The 23,306-nt window shown below is 39.4% G+C and overlaps 1 protein-coding gene across 1 annotated transcript in view; it reads right to left on the reverse strand.

Moving 5' to 3' along the window:
• Positions 1-23,306, reverse strand: part of myo16 (myosin XVI) — a gene marked incomplete at both ends in the record, with an annotated part of 227,562 nt that overhangs the window by 25,452 nt on the left and 178,804 nt on the right. Inside the window, 6 exons of the mRNA XM_079821463.1 lie at positions 2,870-3,022; positions 7,588-8,760; positions 9,205-9,575; positions 12,921-13,167; positions 13,257-13,353; positions 14,757-14,859. Of these exons, the coding sequence (XP_079677589.1) occupies positions 2,870-3,022; positions 7,588-8,760; positions 9,205-9,575; positions 12,921-13,167; positions 13,257-13,353; positions 14,757-14,859 (2,144 nt within the window). The remainder of the gene's footprint in view (positions 1-2,869; positions 3,023-7,587; positions 8,761-9,204; positions 9,576-12,920; positions 13,168-13,256; positions 13,354-14,756; positions 14,860-23,306) is intronic.

The following is a 23,306-nucleotide window of genomic DNA, read 5'->3' on the forward strand; positions in this document are numbered from 1 at the left end:
TTGATATGTAGTTGTAAAGTTACTTAGTAGAATGTCTAAGGTGAACCATCAAAATAAAGTGTATTAGGGTATCTTCATGGTACATTTCCAAAAAAAAATCACTGTTCCATCAATGTACCATGGCATTACTGGCATGTTTATGAAAATCACTCAGCTCTAATATTATATTAAGAAACCGACCCGGTTCTGAATAAGAACTATGGGCATTCACACAGGATGCATTCTTGTGTTCAAAAACAGCTAGAGAGAGCACAAAGAATGGAACTGTATGCAGGGACATGTTTTACTTGTTTTAAACGGTTAAATTGACAAATCACAGTCACTAAAAAAGGAAAATTATTTTTATGTTTGCTTAAATGCCTTAAACAAAAAACGTTAACGCTATTCTTCTGTTGCCTCGCAAGTACTGGTATTTCCTTCTGGGAATGTACATTAGTTCATATACCATTATCTTCAAGATGCAAGTATTTCATGACTGAGTGTATGGGTCACTGCTGGGTGTTCACACTTCCACCCACTCTCCGTTACATGCAGAATATGGACGTTTACCCCCCCCCACACGCAGATATTAGCCTCACTGAGAGGACAAAAGGCCAAGAGAGTGTTTGTGTAAGGGAGGAAGAGAGACCCTGAGCCATCTGATGGCTCTTTAGGAGAGCACTTTATCAAGTCCAGGGCCTTTCACTTTAATCATGGACTGCCTCAGTGATAGCTTCTGGGTCAACTCACTCCATCTTACCATGTCCGTTTCTCCAATCCCATTCTCTCCACTAACCACCCTCAATCTGCCATTCTGTCCTTTTACCTTATTCTCTCACTTTATCTCCAATATTTTCTCATGCATATAAACCACTGGTCTTTTTGTCTGTGGTGTATGTCACGCTCAGCTGGCCATTGGTGCTGTCTGTGTGTTGTAAACAAACCTGTGGGCAAGGCTGGGCCAGCCAATGACATGCGACTGAGCTTTAAATAATTGCATGGATGCACATTAGATCATGCAGTGGGTAATGCCCTAATGTAACATGGGATTGTTTGGTGTGCGAGTTGGTCTCCTCTGCTCTTGATAACATCCACGAGGCCATGAAGAGAGTTTCATCTGCGTGATAATGGGTCTAATAACTGCAAACAAGTCTTATTTATGTGGCCAGAAATGAATCCTGAGCACAATCTCAGCCGGATTCACATCAGGTTCAATTTTCAAAATGTATTCTTACCTTCTACTGTTATTAATATTCTTACATGTATTTGATTAATCTAAATTAGTCTAAGGTCCTGTTTACACCAGGTATTAATGTGTGTCTTGGTCAATCGGACTACAAGTAGACGAGGGACCCGTTTACGCCTCCATCTCTTTTGTCTACTTTCGAACACTTCTGTCCTGATTTCTTTGAGGCGAAGGTCTATGGGCGGGCAAATGTATGAGCTTTTTCAGATCTTTCGATCTAATGGACAAAATAAGCTTGTGCAATTTACATATCGGAGACCGGAGAAGACAGAAAAACATATGGAGAGCAGCAGCTTTCGTTTCTGCTCTGTCAACGGCAAGACCAAGCTGAATGTGATGAGTGAGTTAGAAATCAGGAATGGTGGGTCTTTAGCTGATAAAGTTTAAATCCGGCTAGCACGTTTCCCATAAAATGTACTCATTATGTCAGTAGGTGGAGAGTAGGCGGTCTTCTGTGGCTGTTCAACGCATTTGACCACATGAGAGTTTACACTATGAAAGCAATCCTCTGGAAGTTGTCGAAAGCGGACAAGCTCAAAACTTTTTAGACCCCGTTTACATCTGTATTTAGTGTCATCCAATTGTGATCCGATCAACCAAAATGCATCCTAATACTAGGTGTAAACAGGGCCTAAATGAGCGATCACATTTTAGTAATTAGTAATGTAGTCTTATTCACAAACAAATGACTCTTATGAATGGGTTCTTTTTTGGGGAATCTTTCAAATTTCACAAGCAAAAAAGGTCCATCGTCTATCATCAATAGTCAAGCGATGTATGAAGCAACACTCACACAGAAGTCACTTTCTAACCAAGCAGTTTTCTGTTGGCCAAAGCAGCAAATCTGTTTACTAACTTAAACCATGCAAATAATTTGCCCTCAAACGAAATTCCTAATTGGATTCCTGTTGAAATGACTGGATTTTGCCTTTGAAAATCTGTTGAATTAAATTAAACTGAATGAAATTTAAATTCGCAACTTTACAGTTTCGATCAGTCTAAAAAATACTTCTATAAATGATACATATACATATAAATGAGAGCTTCTCTGTACTCTTTCATGGGTCCTTTAACTGACTGAAACTGAAACTTAAGTTTATATTTTTATTTAAAAAAATTTGTTGGAAAAAATCTTAAATCTAATATCTGCATGCGGAAGGATTGTAGCCATGGGTGGAAGTTTTAAACACCCAGCAGTGACCCATACAATCAGCCATTATAAGCCTGCACCTTTAAGATAATGTTAAATGAATGTGTATGTGTTATTCTATCTGTTAAATAAAGAGCAATTTAGTTGCATAGTTTGCACTGTTCTTGATTTTTACAATACATATTTTTGTAACTCAACAAGGTCTAAGGTTCCCTGCATAATTCATAGCATTATCTGTCAGTGAATTTCTTTCCTAAAAGCAAAATGGAAATTCTAATTGAGATACTGTATATGCAACCGAATCAAAATTAGAACTGAATTAAAGTGAGAGCTTGTGAATCAGGAAATATGTCTCAAAACCCAGCATGTGTAAGTGTGATTCCGGTGGTTTCACATTTTAATCCTAAACTTCTAAACATGTAATTGCTGAATCATTTGTGGTTAATAAATAAGACCCAGTGTTTGGTGTCAACCCTAACCTCTTGTGCCATTACCATTGGAGATCTGGTTGCCGTTCTCAACGGGGGTTGGGTTTGAAGAGTTGGGTGAGGTGTGGTTGTTGGCGTTTTTATCCTGTAGCTGTGACGACGGGGAGATTGGGCCTTGATCCTCTCGACCTGGCAGGTTAATGTTGGAATTTGAGAGTCCTATGGGATAGAAATGAATAAAAAACATTCAATAAATACATTATTTCACATTAAGATGACATGTAACGTATGCTTCAGCACCATGTAAGACCATCTCGCTGTGACCGTCGACCTACATCTGCCACCTTGAGTCACTAATATTTCTGCAGGCCATTTGCAGCTGCTCTGGCCAGGAATTGTGGGAATGATGGAGTCTTGCAATGACGTTGACGGCAGAGAGAGCGGAAGAGCGGGGGGGATGTATAAGCCTTGCGGTATGCAGGTTTGCTTGGATCTGACCGTCACAGGGATGGATATAGCACAGGGGTCAGCTGTCCTTTTAAACCCCTGTTACCAGCCATGTTTCCATTACAGCATTCTCTCTCTCTCTCGTCATAAGCATCTGACTTCACAGCCAGAGGTTATCACAGATTCATTTACTGCAGCTTTGTGTCTGGGACCCCTACTGACTCAAAATGTAAAAAGTATCATGTATTCAACATGATGAAAGCAGTCACAGTACATTACACTACATTGACTTTTTATGATTATAAGTATTTGAGCACTGTAAAAATATATTTCATTTAATTCTGATGGCCTTCTCTCAGTCTTTTAGGCTTAGATTTATACAGTGGGGTCCAGAAGTCTAAGCCCACAAGTAAATATGCATTTGCATTTTTAGAATACATTTTTTTTTGGTCAAATTATCAACATGACAGTGAAAACTGGAATAAAAAAAAAAAGTTTTTTTTTTTTTTGCATTAATAATGATAACAATAATAATAGTAATCATAATAATGATAATAAAAATAACTTATGTATAAAATACATTTTCATAATTTTAATATTTCAAAATATAATTTATTCCGGTGATGTCAAAGCTGAATTTTCAGAATCATTACTCCAGTCTTCACTGTCACATGATCCTTCAAAAATCATTATAAATCAGCGTGTAGAATCATAATTCAAATCGCGTGTCAAACCACCAAACTGCTGAAATCACGTGACTTTGACGTTCTGAACCGCTGATTCATAACGCTCCGAAGCTTCATGAAGCAGTGTTTTGAAATCGGCCATCACGATATAAGTCGCTATTTAGTTTTTTTAGGCGTACCAAAAATATTCTCGCCGCTTTATAATATTGATATTGAACCACTGTACTCACATGAACTGATTTAAATATGTTTTTAGTGCATTAATGGGTCTTGAGAGAGGAAATGTCATTGCTGACTATTCAGGCCTCACTGAGCCATCAGATTTCAACAAAAATATCTTCATTTGTGTTCTGAAGATTAACGGAGGTCTTACGGGTGTGGAACGGCAGGAGGGTGAGGCATAAATGACATTATTTAAATTTTTGGGTGAAGTAACCTTTTAAGCTAATTAAACCTAAAAAATTATTCAGATTACACAATGTGAGAGTGCAATCTTAAAAAGTACGATAAAGCTTGAGGAAAAAGTGGTGTTGTAGACATGCGTTGAAATATTCCTCAAGCATGGCACCAACACCAATATTATGACAGATTGACATTTGTTCATTTCACAGACACACTTGTTGACATGTCCAGTAATGTGAGAAGTAATTTCCCCTGCTCTGGAGTGACACTTTGTATGTCCTAAGACATACATACCCACGCACACTGTACTCTAAGGGTTCACACACACTGCAGCGATTCACATCCGTCAGCAGACCTGGAGACTTTGATATTTAATATTTCATAGCTACATCATCTCTTGTCCATGAAATATTAATGTGGCTGGAGCTAATACCCCCTGTGCCCTTTACAATAAACTGAATCAAGGCAGAGAGACGAAAAAATTTCTCTATATAAAAAAATACATATATATGTACACACACACACACCGATCAGGCATAACATTATGACCACCTTCCTAATATTGTGTTGGTCCACCTTTTGCTGCCAAAACAGCCCTGGCCCGTCGAGGCATGGACTCCACTAGATCCCTGAAGGTGTGCTGTGGTATCTGGCACCAATATGTTAGCAACAGGTCCTTTAAGTCCTGTGAGGTGGGGCCTCCAAGGATCTGACTTATTTGTGCATTTTGGTGCCATGTGTTTCCCAGGGTAAGCAACACACACACACGGCCATCCACGTTATGTAAAAGAAAACGTGATTCATCAAACCAGGCCACCTTCTTCCATTGCTCTGTGGTCCAGTTCTGATGCTCACGTGCCCATTGTTCGCACTTTCGGTGGTGGACAGGGGTCAGCATGGGCACCCTGACTGGTCTGCGTCTATGCAGCGCCATACGCAACAAACTGCGATGCACTGTGTATTCTGACACCTTTCTATCAGAACCAGCATTAACTTCTAGAGCAAATTGAGCTACAGTAGCTCGTCTGTTTGATTGACCACACGGGCCAGCCTCCCCCCCCCCCACCCACGTGCATCAATGAGCCTTGGCCGCCCTTGACCACCAGCTTACCACTGTTCCTTCCTTGGACCACTTTTGATAGATACTGACCACTGCAGACCGGGAACACCCCACAAGAGCTGCAGTTTTGGAGATAATCTGACCCAGTCATCTAGCCATCACAATTTGGCCCTTGTCAAACTCGCTCAAATCCTTACACTTGTCCATTTTTCATGCTTCTAATACATAAACTTTGAGGACAAAATGTTCACTTGTTGCCTAATATATCCCACCCACTAACAGGTGCTGTGATGAAGAGATAATCAGTGTTATTCACTTCACCGGTCATAATGTTATGCCTGATCGGTGTATACACGCGCGCACACACACACAAAACGCAATAATTAAAGCTCATTGATTATGTCTCTTTAATATCTTCGATAATGCTTTTACACACAAGATTAACACACCATATATCTCAATCCTTCATCCTACACAAAGAAGAGTCCATATTGTTAAAATGATCTTTGCATTAGATCCATATACATTTAGTTTAAAAATATCAGCAATTGATGCAATTAGTCGTAGTGGTTGCAAGGTTAATTGTGTTGATCTTTGGTAATCTTGGTGTAAATTGTATATAAACAGAATGCAGACTGCTGATTCTCACCACCAGGTAGGAATAAGTCAAAATGTTGTCCTTTAGATGCAACCAATCATGCAAGCGGACTAAGATATTTAGACTAGACTTGTCCGTCACACTTTTTACAGTACTTCGCAGACAAGAACATATGGGTCGGGGTCGTATGAGATCCACACTCATAAATCCATGATGGGAGTAGATGTACGCTAAAGCATTTTTAATTAAATACAAAGGTTAAGAGGAGGCAAGGGAAACCGTGTTAGACACAGCTTGGGAACTAAATCGCCACACACAACCAACATTCTCCCTAAGAACGCCGCCCTCATCAAATTATCTTATTTTAATGTGACATTTAACACTTGCTCTTTTCCTTAAATGGATAATGTACTTAATGTGCCTTGTATATTAGTTTTCTCCAAAGGTGAACAAGCATTTCTTCGAGAGAAAAAAAGGTAATGTTTTTAATAAATGACACCAATCATTCTGGCTCAGTTTAAACCTTAGGCGCATAGTGTTGCTGCATTTAGGGGCAGTTGTTGGTTGCTGTGCTGTCTTAACAAAAGTGATCCAGAGCAAAATACAGCCTAAACCTCCATCTAACATAAACACGCTGCCTTCATCTCAATGGGTTTCTAAGAGAGAGCACTGCTGATAAAACAGACGTTTACCATAAAAGCCCCACTGACCTCACTGTTTTTGAAAAACACAAAGCCTGGCAGATGATGACTCAAGAAAAACCATACTAAACAGGATGTGCTTTTCAACAACCACCCATATGAAATGACATTAGTGCTGGGAAAGTTTCTATAATTTGACCAGACTATTTTAATTCTCCTGACCATGTGTGCTGGTGAGCGCAAACTCCTTTGATGAACTATAAAAAATATGTGATTAAAGACATATTAAAGATATGTGCTTCATGTGTCTGAAGCACATAATACAACAGTTATAAAGGATTGTACGCACAAAAGTGAAAATTATGTCATCATTTATGATTGGTTGGACAGGTTGTCCCAACACAAGCACAAAACACAAAATAATACTTTTTTTAAGGAATCTCTTTCTTTTTTTTCAATACAATGAAAGTCAGTGGGGTTCAATATTCAATATTTGTTTTGGGCCTCATTCACTTTAACTGAATGGACAAAAACTAGAAATATATTCTTCAAAATATTTTCATGTTCTACAGAAGAAGGAAAGTCATACGGGTTTGGAATGACATAAGGGTGGGTAAGTGATGACAGAATGCATTTTTGGGAGAACTCTTTAAAGGGGTCGTGCATAATCTTTTGATGTTAAGACACAATCTTATGCCAGCTTGACGTGCCAACTATAAACTGCAAGTAAGCAATTCGTAGGTTGATTTAAACAAAAAGTACAGTTTCTCAGTGGCGCTTTCAACATTGCTTTGTTTGTTTGAGTATCCTGACATGGGACAACACTGGCTCAATTATAGGGAAAGTGACAGAGAACTCTTAGATCCATTTGGTGTCACAAATGGCACGGGAAATACATACAGCACCTTTAGAATACATGTACCCAAATACATACACACACTTTCACTTACCGCTGTCTCTGATCTTTCTTCCTGTGGTGGACTTGCGAAGTAGGGTGCGCCCTGAGCTGAATAGAGTGTTTAGCTCATCTAGGGGGCTAGTGAGGGGTCTCCCATTGGCAGGGTTAAAGAGCAGAGGAGAGGAGGAGCAGGAGTGAGCTCTGCGGGGCTCTGGCCGCGAGGTCTTCACTGGGGAGAAGGGAGGCTTGGAACTGCTTGGGGGCGTCTCTGCCAGACCGTGTGCCATTTTAAGGGGGACTTTGGGGGAATCGGTGCTAGCCAGAGAAGCTGCACGGGTCAGGGCCAAGAAGTTTGGCTCAGGGGGGAAGGGGAAATGAGAAGGGGGACGGTAGGGAGGTGGAAGTACTGCCGGAGGGGGAGGAGGGGGAGGAGTCAAGGGCGGCGTGGACTTGTCTGGCATTAAGACCGAAAGACTCGGTGAGGAATCAGCCCTTTGCCGGGTGTACTGGGGCGAGAGTGGGCTGCCCCCGTCCTGGCTGGTGTAGTTGAGGTTGGTCTCGAACACCGGCAGCTTCTTCACCTCGAGAGGTGTAAGGGGGGACTCATCCGAGGCGGGTGAGCAGGTGACAGGGGACGGAGGGAAGACAAGAAGTGGGGGACGGTGTGGAAGGAGGTTAGGGAATGGAGCTGGAATGTCACATGCTGTCCCGTCCTTGCCTGGCTGCTTTCCCCCGAGAGTACCGGAGAACTCCATCAGGGTCACGGGCCTCTTGACTTCCAGTACTGGGGCAGAAAGGGTAGTGGTGGTGGGATTGACAACTTCAGGCTTGACCACCTGAGTTGACCCCACTTCGTCAGCTGGGAAGTACTTCATCTCCTCGTATACCGCCTCGCTCAGCTCTGGACTGTGGGAGTCAGCCAGGCTGAGGGCTCGTGAGGCCCCTACCATCTCGATATACACATCCTCCTCGTCCTGGCAGGGGTAGAGGCTTAGTACAGAAGAATGGGGGCCATCCGCTGATGCTGCTCGCTGGATGAGGCCCAAACAGTGGCCGCCTCGTACCAGGCTGAAAAGTTTCATGTCTGTGGGGCGCACAGGGGAGGGTACAGAGATCTCCTCATAGGAGCCTGTCAGTTTGGTATTAGGGCTGCGTTTGGGCTTAGGGGGCGGGATCTTCTTCATGGTGCTGTAGTCATCACTGTGAGGCCGTGGTTTAGAGAGAGCTAGAGGCGTGGTTGGATGATGGATGGGTTAGGAAGGAAAGGAAAAAGCCATTTACTGGAATGCCAGGAACAATTCTCAATATTGAGGTAGATGAAGACATTTGTGCTGTGTTGTACAAAACATGTACAGTACTACATGGCCAGAAGTATGTGGACATCTGAATACCACAAGTACATTGTGCTTGGTGAACATTTCATTTTGAAACCATTGTCTTTAATTGCAAGATGGTATTCTCTACCAGCTTCCAATTCCGCGAAGGTTTTCCGCTAGATGTTGTGAGGTTAGACCCTGATTTTGGGATATTGGGTGATTGAGTCCAAATCATCCCCAAGGTGTTCAGCTGAATTTGGTTTGGTGCAGGCCAGTACATAATTTATACTAGAAGTTGTCCACATACTTTTGCATACCATGTAGTGCATGTTTAAGCTAATATTTATACGTACGATCAGATGGAGACAGCTGGGTTTTTGGTGGGCTTCCAGACGGAGAGGCTTGACCCTCAGCAGGGCTGTCTTTGGGTGCAATACTCAGGCCGGCACTTACTGCCTCATACGATGCACTCAGACGTGTATTTGGGTCTCGTTTGGGTTTGGGAGGAGGTTGTTTTCGTGGGGAGGAGAGGTTCCCTCCATTCCCCTCATCAGTGGAGTGTGGCGCAGGCTGAAGGGCTGCTTTGATTGATGTCCCAATGCTGGAGTGTACCAAGCTGTCCATTACCAGAGGGAGAGGCACAGAGCTGGAGCGGAAATGCCGGAGTGGTCGGTTCCCCCCACGGCCTGCCACATCATTGACCCTCCCAATTTTTTCAACAACCCTAAACAAAAGGATGAACAGATGAATAATTCAACAAATTTAAATGGTACAACTGCTTGTGGCAATAGGATTTCTAGTGTCATTCATCACGACTGGTATTACTCTAGTATCTAGCAAATCCTTATTCATTCATATGTTCTATTTCAATCATTCACTCACTATCATGCTAGAAGCATATGTCCTGTCTCAATGTATGATGGGTAGTGAAGGTGCTAAGCAGCTGCCAAGTGTGAGAGGATCACAGTCTCAACCTTCATAAAATCAATACACCAATGTCAAGCTGTCCATTCATATCTGAGCTAAGATTTCAGTACATGGGCGTTTCCTTAACAATAAAGATAAAAAAAAATACTTGAATTATCAATCAAATAAAACAATCTAACCTATGCATTATGTAACATGCAGCTTAATTAACCAAATTAATAAATAAAAATAATCGGAATGAAGCTAAATTCCGTATTATACGTGATTATTTGTAGAATTCACCAATAATAATGAATTGATTTGCTTTTCAGCATGCCTTAGTATTAGTCTCAGATACTTCATAATTTCAGTGCACTTTTGTCCTCATGATACCAAAACAATAACAAATTAGCATGATATACAGAACTAAAGCCTGAACAGATTATTTACATTGTTGATTGTTTAAGTCTAAGCAGCTTCCTGTAATACTCTAATGTGACATGCACACTCTTGTTTGATATTTACCCCTTAATCTGAGCTACCATCTGTTGTTCTTGAAGGAAAGGGGATGGAGTGTTGGGGTGGATGGTGTTCGGGGAACAGGGGGTTGGTGCGGGGTTACAGTGACTTAAAACCCTAAGGAGATTTTAGCAACCCAGAGTGGGGGTGGGTCTTATCTCTCTCTGATTAGCAGCATGGAACTCATGGAACTCACTGATTGAGTTTGCCACATCTAGATTAGCTATGAAACTCCCATCACTCAATCACTTGCACCTCCCTCATTTGGGATGCTAAAAGTGAATGTATGTGATGAATGTGTGTGCATGTTTTGAAAAACAAGAAGCCCACCCCCACCATAAGAGCAGATGGTCATATGCCGAATGACAGACAATTCTGATGCCAATGGCCAGCTAAATACACCCGTGTTTCTGATTATGCTTGTGTGAATATATTCCCATAGCAAGGAATCTTTTTATTTTACTGCAAAGCTCCACCTAACCAATGACGCTAGCATTACCTTAGCAACCATTGCTGCCCATCAGAGTGTCAGACAATTGTTCAAGCCTAATTTCCATTTAAGTCCTGTGTGTTTGAATAGTTTCAATAAAGCAACAAGCTAGTAAATGCTCTTTACTGTGATTTTATAATGGGTAAGGGATGGTCTTCAAGTAAAGCCCCTTCACCATGGCTAATTGAATCAGAATTAATGCTATTTTGTACCATTTAACACTATTAATTGTAATAGATGAATCTTTTTGCAGATACGACCTTGACGTGGATAGTTTGCAGAGTTGTGCCTTTCTTTTTAATGCAGATGGTAGTACATAATGTATGTGCCACTGTTATAGCACCTACGACTGAACTGACATTAGTCTTCGTTTTTGCTGAATTCCCACATCACCAACAATGTCTTAAAAAGTGCAAGCACTTCTGATATCAGACACATTTTGTTCCCATTTTGTTTGCAAAGGGAGAACAAGGGGAACCAATAAAAGCTCCCATGAATTTTTATAGGTTCCTCAAACCCAAGTGGCAAAGGCATATTTTGGAGTGTCTGATTAGACACTCCAAAATATGCCTTTTCCACTTGGGTTTGGGGAACCTATAAAAATTCATGAGAGCTTTTATTGGTTCCCCTTGTTCTCCCTTTGCAAACAAAATGGCAATATAATTAAAATGATATTGTTCAAACTCTGTCCCGGAGTGCCACTGTCCTGCAGAATTTAGCTCCAACTTGCCTCAACACACCTGTCTGTAAGTTTCTAGTATGCCTAGTAAGACCTTTATTAGCTGGTTCAGGTGTGTTTGATTGGGGTTTAAGCTGAACTGTGCAGGACAGTGGCCCTCCAGGAGCAGTATTGAACACCCCTGCTTTAGACAGTTAAAGTGTCTAAAATAATCCTTCAAGAGGAAGTCTCGCTGTAGCGCAGACAGATCTGAACTGCCACATCTAATTGAATTTCAGCAGACAAAACAAGATTTTTGTTAGAGATCCTCTAAGGGAGACCAATATGAATATGATTAAAGTATGTATGTTGTATGCAAAACGTCTAATCAGGAGACAACCACATATAGCTACCTGAATTTAATCACTGCATTGTAGGGCTGCCTTTGACTAAAGATGTTTGTATTCGACTAGTAGTCGTTCATTTAAGCGATTAGTCGACTAATCGTGCGTTTATATAAATAAACCATAAATCCTACTAATGAACCTTTAATTGCCTATAGCCTATATAATGCATCGCCTAATCAGCGCTCAAACGCCCACATAAAGCTTGCCACAGCACACCAGCAAACAATTGTTGAGTGTGTCATGACTGAAAACAGAAGGAGACTGTCTAAACATTTTAATAATTTATTGATAATGTTTTTTGTGTTTTCTGCAGCAGAGATTAAGCCGACGATGCCGACTGACCATCTCCACAGTGGATGCGCCTATATGCACGTTTCATATGGATTACATAATCTGAGAATATTTGTTTTCCACTTGAATTGGTCAACAATCGCTTGACATTTCCTAGTATAGATAGATTTCTCATGTCTGTGAGGCAAGTATACACTGAGTTTCTGTTCATTTTTGTTACGTGCTCATAGTTCATAGAGACCGAGATAGCAGAAAGCACATCCTGATTTTTTTCTTTGTTTTACAAAAGCATAATGTTTTATTATTGTGAGTTTACAGAAATAAAAGTAGACCCTTTACAGTTTGCATTACTCTTATCTGTATGACCAAAAAATTAGGGAGTATTTTAAGTTAAATGTAAGTGACCGTATGTCATGCAGTAAGTCCACTCTCCACACAAACACTTGGATATGTGCCTAATAATAGCGCACATTTATCTAGAGCGAGCAGACTTGTACATTTTCTACTTGCATGTTTCAAGTGATAAGCCATATTTGAGGTCGATGAATGATTGGCAAATCTTTGGATTTCCTGCCGTTAATAATCTGTCCGTCAAAGAGGGTTTTTTTTTTCTGCGACTAACTGACTAATACAATTTTGGTCAACCAAGCCTCTTCTAGTCAAATAACGGTTAGCCATAATAATTTGAATGTGCATATTTCAAATTATCGTTAGTTATCAAAAAAGATCACTAACAGTTCATGGTAAGTAAAAAAAAAAAAAAAAAAAAAAAAAAAAAAATTCTGCTATGAGTTTCACCTCTTCGGCGAGTCTTCTTCTTTGCCCACAGGTTCTGGTCGCTCACCCAGTGGTGGAGCGCTGATGTGACCCCGGAGGCGGTCGTTTTCTCGTGCAATATCAGCTGCATTTTGGATGACCAGGCTGTCGTACGCGCGCATACCCAAGTCCTCTGCTCCATGCAGGAACCGATGGACGCTGCACTGGTCCTGCTGCCGAGAAGTGAGCCTGCGACACACATGCTGTCTGGCCAACCAGCCACGCACCACTGAATCACATACACATGATTAAGTGAAGTAAGAATATGAGTGGAGTGACAGATTATAAAGTATGAATACACTGTGGCGATCACTTTACCTTTCTGACAGATAATAATCTTCCTGTGTAGTTGATGGCAACGGTCATTAAGGTGATCAGCCTGCCAGTATCTCAAGAAAACCTTACTGTTGCCCATCTGAACAGAGAAAAGGAAGATAAATAAATGCTCTGTTCTAAAATCGAGTGTGTTGCCTACTGCCTATATACACTGGGGGAAAACAATGCTGCTTGTTCAATTTACTTAATTAAAATGAGAAAGCAATATGCTAAACATTTTATTACAACTTAATTCTATTATGTTCAGTCAATTTTTGGTGAATCAATTTTGTTGCATTAAAATGACAATTGTGTCATAATTTACTCACACTCAAGTTGTTCCAAACCTGTATAAATGTTTTTATTAATGTCTAATGTTTATTCTGCCGAACACAAAAGATGATATTTTGAAGAATGTCTGTAACCAAACAGTTGATGGACCCCATTGACATAGTATGGAAAAGTCAATGGGGCCCAGAAACTGTTTGGTTACAGACACCAAACAGTTCTTTTACTAAGCATTCTTCCAAATATCTTCTTTTGTGTTCAGCAGAAGAAACCCGTACAGGTTTGGAACAACTTGAGGGTGAGTAAATTTGTGCAAATTTACTATCCCTTTAATTGTATTTTTAGTTCCCAGCATGCTTTGCATAGGACTGAATTGGGAGAGTAAATGTTTAATGTTCCATTATTTTACACATTTAAAAGAGTTTCTGTTGCGGTTACCATTGTGCTGAAGTGTGGAGCTTATTGTTAGGTTGTGGGAAGGTTATATGATGATTATGGTGTTTGTTGGTTTATTCAATGAACATAACTGTGCTAATGTCAATGCCGTGCCAAGCAGTGACAAACTAAACTATTTGCTGAAAATTGAGATATTAATTTTGTGTAAGCACTTTCTGCATGTAATTATCAGAGTTATGTGGATTTTACTTAAAATCTTAGTGTAAAAACATGCATAAGACAAATTGAGTAAACTTTGCAAATGTTTGTGCGCGTGTAGACACCTGACTGCTAAGTCAGCATCGTGATTATTATGGAACCTTTTAAGCAATTTATTTGAAGCACAAAAACACTAAAATAAAATACATAAATAGCCCTCAGTCTCAGCAAGCAGTTGAGTCCAATAGAATTTGATGTTAGCATGTTGCTAAGCTAATGCTGCAATACACATTATGAATACATAGCGCACATAAAAGTAGAGTAAAATAGTACATTACACCAATCTCTCTATACTTGTCTTTATTAAATGAAATACAAGTTTAAGATAAAGATATGGATCAAAAATTGGTCCTGTCCACCATTTCGGATTTTAATGATATTGTCAATGTATTCTAGGATTGCTTTCTAAGCAAAGGATACATGTGATGCCGTCTCTGAATTTGCTCAAAATAAGGTATTTTACAACACAATTAAGTTGCCTACCTTCATTTCACTTCACTAGCATCTCTGTCCCTTAGAAACTCGATCCCTAAAGCTCTGTAGATATCTTTGGAAACTCACCTGCCAGCCCTGGAGTTTACAATGCTGCAGAATGTGGCGGCACTTCTCCTCTGCAGATACTTTCTTCTTGTCGGTGAGGATAGTGTCCACCAGCTCTCTGTATCTGCACCACAAACCCACAGAACATCACTGTCATCCACATACTGTGCTGCATACTGTGCTCTTTGTACCTATTACTGCTGTGTTATTGCAGGATGGTCACTAATGCCTGTACTGGAATGTCGCCTGCATGGACCATCAGCACTTCTTGTTGACCCGTTTAATAGGGCTATTTCTGCAATTCTCAAATGCAATAACCATCTAAGGCTACTGAGTTTAAGCTATAAAAGGCAGTGCTCAATCCTCAATAAATTTCTCTCCCATGGGAGAATCCAACAAGAGATGCAAATCGAGGGGCAAAGGGTTTCAGAGTCTGGATGACCTCTCAGCATCTTGGCTGTTGGCAAGGCAACCATTCACAAAGAAAGGTCAAACTTGGAGAGCTTTGCTGCATTGTTCTGGAGTAGAGGGATCAAGCATCTGCGCTGTGCCGGGGTAAGCTGTAGACACACCCCTCAAACACGTGTGTGTGTGTGTTGGTGCATTTGGATTATGCATTATGAACATCTGGCGCAAGGGAACGGTGTTTAATAAATCAACGATACTGAAGGAATTCACAAAGGAAGTGCATTCATGCTAATGCTAATAATATTCCAAAACAACGTCACATTAAAATAAAGGGTTATCTGTCATTTTTTTATATTATGAACTTCTGGATACAAGATGTTAAATGTTTGCACAATTGCCGTACAAGGGCAAGGGTGATGCATTAGCATTAGGGCTGTCACAATATCAGATTTTTCACTACACGGTTATCATGGCCAAAAGAATTCATGATGATATATATTGCGATATCAAAAGAAAATCTTGAAAAAAAAAAATAAGAGTCAAATAGAAATTAAAAATAAATTATATTTTATAGTATTATATACAGGGATAAAGTCTATGTCGATTGGCGTTGCATTATAAATATACATTATCCTTATGAAAAATCGTCAATACCGGTATAGCGCGACACTCCTAATTAGTATTAGTATGAATTTGGGTATATATTACATATCTGAGAAGAGTGATATTACTCACTAAGTGTCACTGTATTTAAAAATGGAACACTGATATCATGTTAATACTACACATATAGTGGTGGCCAGAATTATTAGAGCACTTGGCATCTGGGAGTCGTCTTATTGGGCCTGGATTCCTTTTCCAAGAGGACAATGACCCGAAGCATTCTTCTAACTATTGCCGGAACTACCTGTGATTGAAGGAATCTGCTGGAACATTGAAAATGATGGACTAGCCCCTTCAAAGTCCGGACCTCAACCCCATCAAGCACATTTGGGGCGAGTTGGAAAATAAACTGGGCAGATCTATTGTACATTCAAAGGAAAGCCTTTGGCTTCAGTTCCAGACGGCATGGGATATAATTTCATTTTTCATTTTCTTTATTTATATAGTACATTTAATGCAACTGCTGTTGCGCAAAGTGCTTTCCAAACAAAGAAAACAAATAACAAGGAAGAAAACATAAAATACAAAGAAAGCACACAGGACATAGACAAGGTAATGCTCAAACACCCATCAAGAAGATGCCCAGGCGGTCTTTCATATCATTAGTGTTGAAGTTCTCAGAGGAAATATATTGATATATGCCAGAGAGATGTTCTGCTGCAATTGTTGCAAAAGGTGGACATACCAAATATTACAGTAAAAGTGGATAAAAACAGTATGACTCACTTCATCTGATATATGATGGTCAGAGCAACCATCTGCATGTTTCATGAACAATATGAAAATGTTTTGGAGGCAAAAAAGGTCAATATTTTCAGATCTGTCAGGTGTTCTAATAATTTTGGCCACCACTGTGTGATAATAGAATAACGACTCCAGCGGTTACTATCTGGTTGACAGTAGTTGGCGGCACTTTAACGCTGGTGGCCACTAAGTGTGCTGCGCATGCCCTAAAAAGAGAAGCCAGAACATTTCGAATGCCCCCTGGTTGCTGGCTGCAGTGTAGGTCATAAACCCCGCCCTCTCCATGTAATCTAGCGGGACAAGAGCCAAACTTCTAAAAAAAATTAAAAAATAAATTGCACTTCAAATAATTTGTTTCTGTAATTTTAGCTAGTTCTTATCATGCTGACATATGATCAAGTATTTGTTTTTCCAATATGTTTGGTTTTCTTTAGTTATTTGATGCTGTGAAACTCGGGCGGTTGACTCAGGCTCCAAATGATGTAATCGGCAATTACCGTTTCTGGTCATTCTTCATGTTTCTACAGTGGAAGGAAGTGGACACATGTCGTCCATCTTTTTTTTTTAGAGTCTAGGCCAGCCGTCATAAAACGGAAGAAAAAGAAAACTTCTGCCACACAAAATCACGTCGGAGAAGATGACAGACGGAAGTGAGACACTGTACCCTGAATTTAACTTAGTCTTTCAATAGATACTGTGATGATATTATTATTGTAAATTCTTTTGACCATGCATATAATGCAATAAGCATGCATTATATCATGATATCATGCCATATTACACACCATTTTTCATTTGTGAAAGGAATTATTTACATATTTCTCTAGACATATTTCCCCAAACCAATTTTTAGTTGCCTTAATCAATCACGTTCGCAAAACATTCTGCATTTTAATGTCTTTCAAAAAATATTTCACAGATTTGATCTTTCATTCTGCTTGCTAATGGCTTATTAACACGGTTTAACATGTGGTGAATACTTTCTGGCATGCAGCTGCTTTATGGGTCATTATTGTGTCAGGCTTGCTTCGTGATGCAAGCGATCTTGGAGCGAGAGCAAAAACTGGCAAAAAAAATAATAATAATGATCACACAATTTCCCCTCCGATTCCAATGAGCAGAGTTCTCATACTCTAGTCAGGTGGCACATGGTGAACAGATGGGAGGGTGGGAGAAGTCAGAGATGCAGTGCATTGTGGTACGGGGGTGGGCTTCTCAATAGACTCAGTGAAACACTTGCTTTAAGCCTCAAGCCAAATTAACTCAGCGTCTCCCTTTCAATGTGATTTACAGCAGCCTGGTGCTTCTGAACTTCCCCTAACCCTTCCTCCGTATGACCAAGACCTACGGCATCCCACAGGAGTCATCAACCATGAAGGGAGCCAGGGGAAACCAAAGACCTTGTGTATATGAATATGAAAATTATCGATGCCCTCACAGTTTGTAGGGCCTTTGGGGATTGAGTCATATGAACTCAACAGGGTCAAAATGCCTGGTAGTTAAGCTCCGAATTGGGGTTATGAGATGGGGGAGATCTACCTCATACTCACAGTAAATAGCCACAATAAAACAGTAACAGTGACAACAGACCATCACCTCTTATTTGAGCATTATTATGGCGATAAGAACCGCTGTCAGGAAAAGAAAAAAGCAGAGACTGTGCTTGTGTATGAGCATGCATATTAATGCATAAATCAAACTGCTTCACCTCTCAAAGTACTGGAGCTGGGCGTACTAGAGAAAAAGAGGGAAGGTACAGAGAGAGCCTTATGTAAATCAGTGCATTATTGCAGGTTTTCCTGTTCCCAGCTGTTATCCATTAAGCCTCTCACTAGGTGAAAGCAAATAAATAATCACACAAGTGTTTACGTAGAACAAATAAACCAGATGAAATGGGAAAGCAGAGTCAATTGGTGGTTCATCTCATGAAGATCTTTTCAGATTGAGAAGACACATTTAACACATGCAAATTGCAATAGGAAATCTGATGTATGCATTACAATGTATATAATGTATATGGAAAGCAAGATAAAAAGCCTGTATTTGATTCTTATTTTCTCATCTACTTCCTGACAGAACACGTACATCACATGGGTGTCTATTTGTGACGTGCGTTGTCATCTAAATGCATTTTTAAGCCATTGTTCATCTGCAATACATCTCAAAAATGTTTCCTGATACATACACATTTGACAAAATGAAGATGTTTACCATTTACAAATGTATGTAACACTGCTTTAAAAAAAAAAAAAAGAAAAAAAAAAGTTTATTAGATGTTTGTACACAACAGATGCTTTCCAGATTGCAGCCAATCTGTTTTTAATCTTGATAATAATGAAAAAATGTTTATTGAGAAGCAAATAATCATATTAGAATGATTTCTGAGGAATCATGTGACACTGAAGACTGGAGTAATGGAAATTCAGTTTTGACATCACAGGAAAAAATTATATTTTTAAAATAATAACATAGAAAACGCATATTTTAAATTGTAATAATATATTTGACAATTTGACTGTATTTTGATAAAATAAATGCAGCCTTGATGAGCATAAGGGACTATTTCTATATATGTTTGGGATAATAAATTAAAAATAATTATTTTGGGGCAATGGACAACTATTTTGAGCATACAATGAATGCCACCTGGGTCCCATGTAATATTGGGCATTGACTATTTTAAATGGACTGTGGTAACTCATAATGTAATAACTGCGCATAATGTAAAAACTGCACATAATGTAATAAGTATTACATTATTATTATTATAATAAAATATTCCCAATGTAATAATTTTCTCAATGCAATAAAATCTTGAGCTCATAATGTAACAATTTTTACATTATGAGGAAATAAAAATCGCCAACAAAAGTTATATTTTCATTATTGTAATAGTTTTTAAAACAAAAAATATTAATATTCCCTTAAAGTCCATTTTTAATAATCTAAAGCCAGTCTTAAACTACCTGCAAAATGCAACATTTAAATATTCATTATTACTATTATTATTATAGCATGAATATTTAAATCTGTTGCATAACACAGGTAGTTTAAGACTGGATTTTGATTTTAAAAAATTTACTGTAAGGGAATACTTTTTATGTTTTAAAATCTATTACAATATTGAAAATATGACAAGTTTATTACATTATAAACTCACCAAAACATATCATAATGTAAACATTTGTATTACATGATAAACTCAAGATTTTATTATGTTTTGAGAAAATTATTACATTATGAACATTTTACTACAATAATAAATGTAATACTTCTTACATTATGAGTTGGTACATGGACAAAAACAACATTCTTCAAAATACCTTCTTTTGTGTTCCTAAAAATAAAGAAAATCATACAGGTTTGAACATGAGGATGAATACATGATGACAGAATGTTTCTTTTTCTATCCCTTTAAGGACCATCTAACAAATAATTCCATCCCTTACTGCCTCGTTTTCATTTGCATCAAATTAAACCTGCCGTCTACTCTAACTCAGGTCCATGTATTGGTTTGTGAGTCTGTGTGTGCAGTGAGCATGCTGTATTGCTTTTGAAGTCGGATGAGTAGTTTGTCCTGAGGCCTGAGCTAAAACGTGATAAATAAGCCTGTCATATTCATTAGTGCTGGACCAGAGACTATCACACCACAATTCATTCATAAAGACCAAGACACAGGGTGGCTAGCATGATGACAGAAGAAAAACACAGTATACAAAGAGTCAAATCCTCCAAGAACTTAACTGATCGCACGTCACACGTGTGCAAAACATACACCCATTCAAAAATATAATAACTTTCCCTTTCCCCTCACACACGCTCATGAATGGCTTGATGTAGGCTAGGCGCGGGAGGTCGTGAATGGGTTCTTTGTGACTCGCAGGCTCTTTTTTGGCCTCGGGAAGTCAAGGCGTCCTTGGAAGAGACGTGCTGGATGGAGGGTACACATGACTCCACATCACAAGCAAACACAAAGCCGCATTTATCCAAGGTCTCACTTCTTTATTTACCCACAAGTCAACAGAAAACCAACACACATGTGCAGTGCACTTGGACAAAGACTGGCACATGGCACCAAGTGGAAAATTGTTTGTAGTGATTCGTCCACTGTTTGCTGAGGGCAGTGCAAACAGAATGATAAGTGAATGCCTGATAGAGCTGGGAAATGTATCAGATTTTCACTAAATATTCAAAATGATTTTCTGTCAACATAATATTAAGTATTTAGGAAAATTTCACACCTATTATTTGCCTTAGAACATACGAATAATAGCTTTTAATAGCTTTTCTCATATACATCTTCAAATGTTTGGGGTCACTATACATTTTTAATATATATTTTTACTAAGCAAGGACATTAAATTGATCAAAAGTGACAGTAAAGGCAATTATAAAGTAATACATTATAAATTACAAAGCATTTCACACAAATGTTCTGCGTTAGAAAACAATTTTTTAAGTAGATTTTTACAGTATTTGTTCTCACATTAACATTTGTATATATTTGTCAAAATGTCTGTCTGGTTTCTCTGGTGCCTTCAGATTTGTTCTTGTTTTTGAGGCAGTGAATCAAAAGACAACATCAAACTCATACTGATCATAAATGGAGGTTTGAATATCAATAATGCTGACATTTTTATGATCATAATGTGACTGGGTCATGAATAAATCCTAGTAGAGGAAGATAAACAATCAGATCTTCTTTAGGACATGCATTACACATGTTTTTTTTTTTTATATAGAAATACGAGTGAGTGAGCACACACACACACACACACACACACACACACACACACACACACACACACACACACACACACACACACACACACACACACACACACACACACACACACACACACACACACACACACACACACACACACACACACACAAACACACAAACACACAAACACACACACACACACACACACACACACACACACACACACACACAAACAGCTTGAATGTCATAAAGCACACACAATGCTGACAGAGCATCCCCCACGAAAGGCCATGAAACTTGACCTCCGTATCAGACAGCCTCTCGCTCGAAAATCCCAAAATTTCCATCACAATCGTCTGGCCTTCGTCTGCCTGCATCCCATCGGCAGCCACTCACCCTGCCCGGCTCAATGCAGCCTTATTGTGATGCTAACACACACACGTACGCACTCTTAACAAAAACAAACAGTGCACAGGACACTATGTCATCCAGATGCTCGCAGAAAAAACAGCATGGGAATGTGAGAACAGACACCACAGATTAACTGAAATTATGCAAAGCATATGTCTCGCAAGGACCATTTGTGGTGACAACGTTGAGAAAAGTTTTACTTTATGCAAATGATCAGATGACATGCGTGACTACAGGCTAAGTTATTTTTAGTTTTTCTCTTGGGGGTAAAAAGATGTTTGAAATACGTGACCAGCAGTATAGTGTTGGTAGCGATGTGCCCGAAGCAGAATACCTATTGGCACGGATAATGGCTTCAAAATTAATTCTACTGAATAATAGAAAAAAATATTCGCAAGACATAGTCATTCCTCGTGTTTGCTGGATCACAGCTGAGCCAGGGGACAGCACAATATTATACATTAACCTCTAAAATCACTATGCAATAATGAGTGTGTGAAGGGAATGTGTCCAAACACTATGAATGAAATGAGCACAGCGGCAAATAATAGCCACATTGCCGTCTCTGCACGTCACTCAGAAATCAGAGCTTGCCAGGAATAATAACAACTAAAATGCTACATCATACACATGTTCTACTAGTATATTTAAGTATATCTACTGCAGACGCTGGATCGAGTCCCGCTCGGAGTGGGTCAAGTAGGACCGGTTACATTTGGTGCCGTGACCTGGATGGGATTGAGGTTTAGGGGGGTGAATGTAATATAGGCCAGTAAAAGCTGTGCGTGTAAATCTCACTCCCCTGGCCTCAAAAGGCACACTAGAGGCTGCATCTTTAGGGCCCTTGTTAGCGTGCCAGCCAGAGACCCCAGTTCGAATCCCGCTCGGAGCAGGTCGAGTAGGACTGGTTTGATTTGGTGCCGTGACCCGGATGGGAGTGAGATTTAGGGGAAGAGCTGTGTGTGTAAACCTCACTCCCTTGAGTCCTTGTTAGTGCCTCCGCCTCCCACTCGAGAGACCCCGGTTCGAATCCCACTCGGAGTGGGTCGAGCAGTATTTGCATTTTTTATGCATAGTAAAAGTTGCTTTAACAATTTTCAATTACTGAATATTTTCTTTTAACTTGCATGTTCTCGAATTAGTTCATATAGTTTATATAGAGTCATCTTATTTGAGGTTGTGGATGATTGTCCTGAAAATTAAAAATAAAGATTTTCCCCCTTTTATTTAATATTGTTTAATGTATTACAGTATACTTTTGTTTTAATTTGAAGATATTGCTTTATCGTGATCGGGAAAGGTCCCCGAGGCGGGACTCGAACTCGGGTCTCCCCAGGCTCAACTGCGCTACATGTCAGAGCACTGCATACAAGACTACTGACTCTGACAATTAGAAGATATTTAAAGAAATGTTATAATTAGAATAAAATAAAAAAAACTATTCTTTTATGAGTTATACCAGGCACATGTGTTACTATGGAGGAAACAGAATTACAATTAAAATGGGCTTCAAGTAATTAAGAACCTCCAGTTTTGTCCAAATACTATTCATTTTGACATTGTTAAAGACGTAGATACTGCGAACATCCTGACATCACCCACACTGCTAATAGCAGAAT

Source organism: Gobio gobio, assembly GCF_949357685.1.
Source record: "Gobio gobio genome assembly, chromosome: 7".
NCBI classification, from domain to species: domain Eukaryota; kingdom Metazoa; phylum Chordata; class Actinopteri; order Cypriniformes; family Gobionidae; genus Gobio; species Gobio gobio.